Source organism: Gymnoscopelus microlampas (genome assembly GCF_963454915.1).
Source record: "Gymnoscopelus microlampas genome assembly, chromosome: 17".
Lineage (NCBI taxonomy): Eukaryota > Metazoa > Chordata > Actinopteri > Myctophiformes > Myctophidae > Gymnoscopelus > Gymnoscopelus microlampas.
This window is the reverse complement of record NC_139954.1, coordinates 27,346,192-27,354,510: the sequence shown is the minus strand read 5'-3', so window position 1 is coordinate 27,354,510 and position 8,319 is coordinate 27,346,192. Positions and strand designations below refer to the sequence as shown.

At 41.2% G+C, this 8,319-nt stretch overlaps 2 protein-coding genes across 5 annotated transcripts in view; one reads left to right on the top strand and one right to left on the bottom strand.

The window, feature by feature from the left end:
• Nucleotides 1-571: 571 nt before the first annotated feature.
• Nucleotides 572-3,835, top strand: LOC311065273 (ras-related protein Rab-17-like). Its single transcript, XM_084085530.1, has 5 exons — nt 572-1,143; nt 1,937-2,088; nt 2,415-2,540; nt 2,790-2,883; nt 3,258-3,835. The coding sequence occupies exons 1-5, from the start codon at nt 870-872 to the stop codon at nt 3,389-3,391; spliced, it is 780 nt and encodes a 259-aa protein (XP_083941656.1). The 5' UTR covers nt 572-869; the 3' UTR covers nt 3,392-3,835.
• A 1,899-nt stretch (nt 3,836-5,734) lies between these two features.
• The window catches only part of mlphb (melanophilin b), a 38,285-nt gene continuing 35,700 nt past the window's right edge, over nt 5,735-8,319 (bottom strand). For all 4 annotated transcript variants that reach the window (XM_084085245.1, XM_084085244.1, XM_084085246.1 and 1 more), the window contains 2 exons: nt 8,012-8,106; nt 5,735-6,543 (listed from right to left, as the gene is read on the bottom strand). In XM_084085245.1, coding sequence (XP_083941371.1) covers nt 6,517-6,543; nt 8,012-8,106 — 122 coding nt within the window. In that variant the 3' untranslated portion in view covers nt 5,735-6,516. The remainder of the gene's footprint in view (nt 6,544-8,011; nt 8,107-8,319) is intronic.

Below are 8,319 nucleotides of genomic sequence, written 5' to 3'. Positions count from 1 at the left end.
AACACATGCCTTACTTACTTTTTTAAAATACATTTTGATACCAAGCGCCATCTCGTGGCTGGACGGCCACACTACACTTTCTAATCATTTCAATGGGAGGTGCCAAGAATCTGTGGGCGTCAACTTTGAAAGGAACCTAAAGAAACCTTTGAAAACCTCTGATGTCCAATAGGTGGCCGTTTGAAGATCGTGCATGAATGAACAGGTGACCACTGTACGTGCGTGCATGTGTATGTGCGTGTGTGCGTATGTACGTGTGTTTGTTCTGCTTTCACACCATGACCACAATGCAGAACAGATCCTTGAATGGAGACATACGGTTGCGTAGTGTCACAGCAAAGGAAGTCGTCCTCCTTGCACTTAACTGTGACTTAGTAATAAAAACATAAAACCGTAACCCAGCTTCAGGTCCACACACTCACAGCCATTAGGAGCAGCAAAACAAGAGAGTTGTATCGGTAGGGAGGCGTCAAAGACATTCAATCAGAGCAAACATTGTCGACATTTACTTCTAGTTTCTGTTTGAAACACTGTAAAATCCCCCTGTTCTTCTACTGTAAATGTGAACCAGAACAGTGACACATGCATTGTTGGAAGTGTTGGTTTGACCAGATTGCATACAGTCAGGAGTGCATCCTCCTTGTGCATGTGATTTCTGGGTTATATGAGCACTTTATAGGTTGGCAGCATGGGGGTGTAAATGAGGAAGTGATATTGTTTTCTCACTTCTCACTCATTTACAATTCAGGTTTGGACTTTGCTTGGATCTTTTAGTTTGGATTTCTTCAAACAAATGTCAAACAGGGACAACTATCGCTTGGACTTGAGCTTCTAACAACAAATACAAAAATCATTTTAAGCACTATGGAATGCATGACACTTCTCAATGGACACACTGCTGTGAGATTTGGACTGTAGAGAGCTTTTACTTTGGAGGTTTGCAGAGTTTATTTACACTTTTCATGGGTGAACGGTCTTCAGGGGCTCCAGCAGGGGCCCAAGTCCACGGAGACACTCTGAGGAGAGATTTCAGGACCCTGAGGGTGAAGATGGTGCTTCTTGGGAGCTCAGGGGTTGGAAAATCTAGCCTGGCTCTGAGATTTAGCAAGGATGAATTCAAGAACACATCACCTACTGTTGGCTGTAAGTTCACAATACTTTCTGTATAGCCAGGGTTTACTGTTGTATATACAGGAGTAAAACTATACCCCTTTTAACCACATTAACAATAGTGTTCCTATTCTTTGGTAAATATTTAGCAAAAATAGCTAATCTACAAGCTCATAACGCATCGCAATGTGAGCCGGTATGAGCTTGTAGTTCCATTTTTTTTTTTCAACAAAGATTATTTAGTGTTGAGGGAAAACAGGAGAGGGCCTAGCATAGAGCCCTGGGAGACTTCGGCCAATGAAGTATAGGGTTTAAGTGGTTAACTCTTGACTTGTTGTATGTGTTCACTTATATCTGATCTTCTGGGATCACAAACATCCTCTAACCCCTATCTGTCTGACATGGCAGTAGGCTACTTGTAATGATTGGGGTCAAAGAAATGCAGCTTGTTCTACAGTTACACTTGAGAGTTGCTCTGTCAGCTAAATGCCTACACTTTGAATGTCTACACTTTGACTTTGTAAATGTAGTTATTATCATGAATAATGAGCCATAAGATACTCATTACACCTTACAAAAATCAATGTAACATCTGTCTTACCTGGTTTAACTATGGTGTAGCATCTGTCTTACCTGGTTTTCACTGTAATGTTACATCTGTCTCACCTGGTTTAACTGTAGCATAACATCTGTCTCACCTGGTCTCAATGTAGTGTGACATCTGTCTCACCTGGTTTCAATGTAGCATCTGTCTTGCCTGGTTTTCACTGTAATGTTACATCTGTCTCACCTGGTTTAACTGTAGTGTAACATCTGTGTGTACCAGGTGCCTACCTGACCCAGGTGGTCTACCTGGGTGATGTCACTCTTCGTTTTGAGATCTGGGACACAGCAGGACAGGAAAAGTACCACAGTGTCACCCCACTGTACTACAGAGGTGCCCACGCGGCACTGGTCGTCTATGACATCACTAAGAGAGTAAAGTCAACGCATCACACATTTACATAAATAGACACAATAGTGCACAGGCACAAGCACATGTACACACTCATATACGCTGTGAATGTGTCTATGAATGCAAAGTATATACCATATAATTACACACAGTATGCATCTCTGTGTTCAATAATCTCTATCTGCACTGTGTGTGTGTGTGTGTGTGTGTGTGTGTGTGTGTGTGTGTGTGTGTGTGTGTGTGTGTGTGTGTGTGTGTGTGTGTGTGTGTGTGTGTGTGTGTGTGTGTGTGTGTGTGTGTGTGTGCGTGCGTGCGTGCGTGCGTGTGTGTGGGGGGCGTGTGTGTTAAGGACACGTTTATGAGAGCTCAGCTGTGGCTCAGGGAGCTGCAGAAACAATATATCCCAGGATCTACTGTGATCGTCCTGGTTGCTAACAAAGGAGACCTCGATGACGAGAGACAAGTCTCCAAGGAGGTACTTCAACACACACACACACACACACACACACACACACACACACACACACACACACACACACACACACACACACACACACACACACACACACACACACACACACACACTGCTATCATGGTGCACATAACTGACTGTAAATCAGGCATAAATCTGACCCCAACTCCTAACCAACCTCTAAATGTAGCCCATATTATAAACCTAAATCTATAACTCCAATTTAAACCTTGCCACCATGCCACCATACAGGAGGGACAGAGTTTATCTGTGGACAAGGGTCTGCTTTTCATGGAGACATCAGCCCTGTCAGGACACCAAGTCAGTGAGCTGCTACTGGTAATAGGTATAAAACATGACTTCAATGTTTTATCAGTTGGAAATATTTACCACTGTCATATTTTGTTGTTGCATTTTTTTTGTATGTGTAACAGGTTCTCTTGTGAACAAAATAAACCAAAGTAAACCATCCTGTAACGAAGGATCCGATGCCCATCTATCGTTACTTACAACATAATCCTTCTTTACACATCCAGTTCATTTGCGGTTGAATAAGTGATTCTTTGAAACTTCTAAATCTAAACGTCTAAAACAGGGTCATCTTCTGACCACTAGAGGGCAGCAAATATCAGTGCAGAGAGCAACGGCGTTACAGTTTATTTAATTTCTCCTTCTCACCATAGAGTTAGGTTCTCACTTCTCACCCAGAACATCTCTCAGCCCACAGAGTGAAGCAGAGCGTTGGTGAACAGCAGGGGGCGCTGACGGAGTGGAACGACACATCACTGGTGGACCTTAACAGAAGAACCTTCAACAACCCCTTTACATCCTGCTGCTTCAACGCTCCACCCTGATCTCTCTCTCTCTCTCTCTCTCTCTCTCTCTCTCTCTCTCTCTCTCTCTCTCTCTCTCTCACATGCTGTATGTAGGCCGCATAAAAAACATGCAAATATGCTTTCACTTGTTTTATATCAAATTGTAAGTCACTTTTCCTTTTACTATAAGAATCAATCAACCTGTCTGTCTGACCAAATGGATGCGTACGGTCAGTATAATGCAAATATAGACCAATGTAAGAGTTTAATAAAATGCTTATGATTATGTGCGTTCAGTGCATGTTGTGCTAGACCTAGATCCCATACATTTCATGTATGGAATACATGAAAAGTATGGAACATCACAGCCATTATAGGGCTATGCAAGTGCATGTTTGGTATTTTGTTTGTATGGAATACATGAAATGTAGGTAACATCACAGCCATTCTAGAGCCGTGCGTGTTTGATATTTTGTTGGAAAATAAATGCTTGACTTAACCACACCATCAATTTAGATTAATCATGGATGAAAATGACAAGCATCTCCCAGAATATTTATGCTTCCATAAACCACAGCAGTCCACTCTGCTTAGATTATGTACAGTACACATGACACAGGCTTTCTGTAAATGTTTGTATTTGGCCCACTACACTGTGCATCTAACCTCTAATGTTTACCTCGCCACATTCTCTTTATGTCTCTTGGACACACACAGGCTGTTACTCTGCATCAGCATGTTCCACTTACTGATTGAAAACACACGTAGCAGAGAGCCTGGCTCATTTACTATCAATGGAAACGATGCTTAGACTGATGATTGGAGCCGAGCTTCTGAAGATTGTTTGAATACATCTACTGTTGGACACTAGACAATATATACAGTAGGTATGAGAGGGAGGGAGAGAGACAGAGAGAGAGAGAGAGAGAGAGAGAGAGAGAGAATAATACTGTGTACTTGAAGGCAAGGATAAAGGGGGAAATAGTGGATTGTTTGTAATGATGGGTAAAAAAAACCCGAAACATTCTTCAGTGTTTGCAGATGTAGACTGAAGCTCTTGGGTGATCACTGCACTGTTCTTACTTAGGAACCGTTAAACTGTCTCAGAGCATTTGAAGACATTAAATACATGTACAAATAAGTTTCAACATTCACATGTAAGGAAACCTGTAGTGTAGACAATCTAAAATCTGTGGTGACAAGACTCATAAATAGCCGTTTATTATTCAAATGGAGTGAGAACTCGAGAACAGCCAGATACAGTATTCAGTGTATGATATCTGATAGCACAGCAGAGAAGACATTCGGTAGACATATAATAAGATTCTGGATTTTGAACCTGGGATTACAGGACGTGATCAGTACATTCACCACCTGAGCCAGGGGTGCCACAAATACATTATTCATCTGAACAATGTAGGTCAATGCAAAGGTGCATTTCAAATACTCCTGCTCCCTTCTCATATACATTGTATGCAATCATGCAAAAATGTTTTCACAGTAGATTAATAGACACTCTCTGAATATTATCCAGCGTTCCAAGCCCCTGAAAACATGAAATATGACATTTCTTTACGTAGACTACATAAAAGGATCCTATTGAGCTCAACTCTGAACATATTATACATAAACAGTACCATACTGTAAGTATACCAACACAAATGTTGGTAAAGAGATGACAATAGCATATAACAATGGTTCTCAAACTGTTCTGGACCAGGGCCCAGTTGAAATTTGCAAAAGTGTTGCGTGCATTGGGCCTGTCGTGGATTCTGGATCAATCAGTAAAAAAAGAAAGGGCCTTTCTGTGTGGAGTTTGCATGTTCTCCCTGTGTCCCCTAGGGTAGGTACCCTCACAAAAACATGCAGTAATCCTGGCCTCTGTACTGCCTCCCCCTGGTCAGCCGGGGCCCCTGATGGAGGGGAAAGGAATAACGTGTTCCTTCCATGCGCTACGTCCTACCGGGGAAACTCCCCCCTGTCAGGTAATAAGAAGTGGCCTGCTCACTGCTCACGCATTGAAGGAGGCATGAGCTCAGTTCGGGGCTCTCCCCAGGCTGGCAGAGGCAGAGTAGCACCCAGGATTAGGCATTGGCACTCGGTGAAAAAATGGGTTACAAAATTGTGGGATAAAAATTTAAGTAAAAAAGGAGTCGAGACAATATTCGAGGTGGTGATGGTTATGCTTTAATGTATATATGATATCATGGGGAGAAGTGCACACTCAGGTTGGTGGTACGGTAGCTCTGCCAACGAGCACAGGGATCAGACAATACTAGCTGCTAAACTACTAAATACCTGTAACATTAGTTGTGTCACAAGTTCACAGCACTACATTAGTAGTTGAATGCTAAATAAAAAAAGACAAACTGACCATCATAATGTAGTTTGTAAACAATTTAATGAGCATGACAACTTGACAATGATCTATGTGATATTACATTATTAAAATGAAAATCATACAGTAGATGAAGAGATTTGAAGCAGTTAGTGGTGGGAAATGGACATGCTTGGCTCCTATTGACTCTTTAATGGCTAAAAACACAGTTCAACTGGTTAATTACAAATGAAGGTTATAAAAGCAAAAAAAAACTAAACACAACCTCGAATAAATTAATGACATCTTTCATGCAGAATTATGAAATGACTGAAGATTCATAGTTCGGATATACATTATCAATGTGGGATAATATTGAAGAAAACCACTCTTTCAGATGGACATGCTAAAAATATATAAAAGATATATTTTTTAACATTAGCAAGGCCTGCTTATTAAGATCTGTGCATTTATCCACATAACAAATGACCAAAATATTGTATTGCAGCAGAAAATGAATCTCTGCCTGAAAATAAAGGCTGAGTAAATTCCATAATGTCAATAGTTTCACATAGAGATATGGTTATGGCCCTATGGCATAATATATGATAATAACACCAAATGTTACCATGACATTAAGTTAGTCACATTCCAGGTGACAGCCACTGAAAATCCTATAGTCTCCTGTCTTGGAATTGGATTACAATCTATGTCAAGAAACTGAGTGCACATCAGTTGATACTATTGGTCCAGAAGCTGCCATTACATGCTTTAATAAAGTGAGATGAAAGGATAAAAGCTCTTGACACAGAACATGCTGCCTCTCAGATAATGCTCAACTTCCTCCTCATGGGAACTGTGTCATTACTGGCTTCTGCAGAGACAGACAGACAGATAGACAGACAGGTAGACAGACAGGTAGAGAGAAACAGATAGACAGACAGATAAATAAATGGTCAAATGATAGACAGACAAAAGGATGGATGGACATAGAGACAATGACAAAGTGTTTGTTAATTGATTGAATGAGTGGGTGAATAAAATCATGTGCAGAGTGAACAGAGAATGACAGGATGAATCTGGAATTCATTAAATTGGAAAAACAAAGTTGAATTGACGTGACAGATCAATGTGAAGTATGACATGCTGAGGACGAGGAATTCGTCTATCAATTGTTAGCCCATAAGAAGTCGAAGAGAAAATGTGCAGAATTAAATTGAGATCATTTCATCAGAATGAATATAAGATAGAACAATCATGAATTGAAGCATATTATTGATCTTTCAAACGGCACAGCAGTGTGCGTCAGCACACTGTTTGGCATCCACTGCCCTAGAGGAGAGAGTGACTAATGATCCTATGCAACCCTTTGGTTGGAAAACCTTGGAAACCAGAAAGCAGAAGCATGTTTATCATGTGAGTGGCCTCACCTCTAATGAAGCATCCCTGGAGGTCATAGAACATAATTACTTGATAGCTTTCCAGAGACCTTTATACAAACTCATGAAATATACAGTGAAATATTTGGCACTGTGGTACAGTAAGATAATCTTCCAATAATGACACCCTCCTATATGAAACAGCTCTGTGTGATGCAATCACATGTGTTTCAAATCCTCAGAAACAAGAAACACATTGGGGTGTTTAAGATCACCAAACAAATATATTTTTATTATTTTCTTCTCATTCTCCTCTCTTTCCTCATCTTTCCTCTCTGTTTCGTTTTTCTCACAGTTCTCTTTCCAGCTTCCAAATATTTTGTATTTTTATGGTGGCACTACAAAAAACACATCATTCATAATGATGTAGCCAAAATGCTTGCACACATTGAATCTGCTTTGAATTCTATGTTCCCACCCAGGCACCATAACATAGTGGATAATGAATTATATTTATTAAACTATAGAGCTTATTAACTGTGGCATCTTAGGACCCATGGCAGCCCCAGGGCCCCTGGTATCTCACTAACCTTGAATACCCGGGCCTATTCCAATGTCTAAATGAGCCAGGAGGGACATCTTTAGATTGGGAGCTAACTCTGCTGAGCTACGCAAGAACCACACAGTGTGCTGGTTCTGATGTGCAAGAACCACACACTGTACTGGTCCTGACCTTCTCAAAAACCACACAGCGTACTGGTTCTGATGTGCAAGAACCATACAGCGTACTGGTTCTGACCACATTGGCCAGTTTCCTTGAAATATTGAAAAGTTCCTAAATAAAAGAACGGAGACTCAAAGGGAGCCCCAAACCACCGTGACGTCAAACCAGGAGCCCACCACCAGACAAACTACACCGTTAATTTACCCAGCACCCAACACCACAGGATGGGGAGGTCATACCGCACACGGTGCCCGTTTTTTGGGCTTGGCGACTGGGTTCCTCTGGGTTAGTGAACCCCTGTAAAGAGAGTTCCTCACAAAGCTGTCCACCTGACCTGGAAGTAATATGCGATAGCCACAATGTACAGTACATTCATGCTCCATCAGCTTAGTGAAACAAAGTTGCTGCGAGGCTAGCTATGGTTTCAGCTAACTCCCTCCCGCCACACACTGGGGCAGTTCCTCGTTGACAGGATTGTAAATCTAAAGTGTCACACAATTTTTTCGTTGTCTTTCGGAATAAATGAGGCTATTGTTATATTATAAAC

What these genes read in the sequence shown, in the direction of transcription:
- LOC311065273 (XM_084085530.1), top strand. Translation starts at nt 870, where the DNA reads ATGCATGACACTTCTCAATGGACACACTGCTGTGAGATTTGGACTGTA. An exon ending in TCTATGACATCACTAAGAGA is followed by an intron (nt 2,089 to 2,414) that starts GTAAAGTCAACG and finishes GTGTGTGTTAAG; the next exon opens with GACACGTTTATGAGAGCTCA. An exon ending in AGAGACAAGTCTCCAAGGAG is followed by an intron (nt 2,541 to 2,789) that starts GTACTTCAACAC and finishes GCCACCATACAG; the next exon opens with GAGGGACAGAGTTTATCTGT.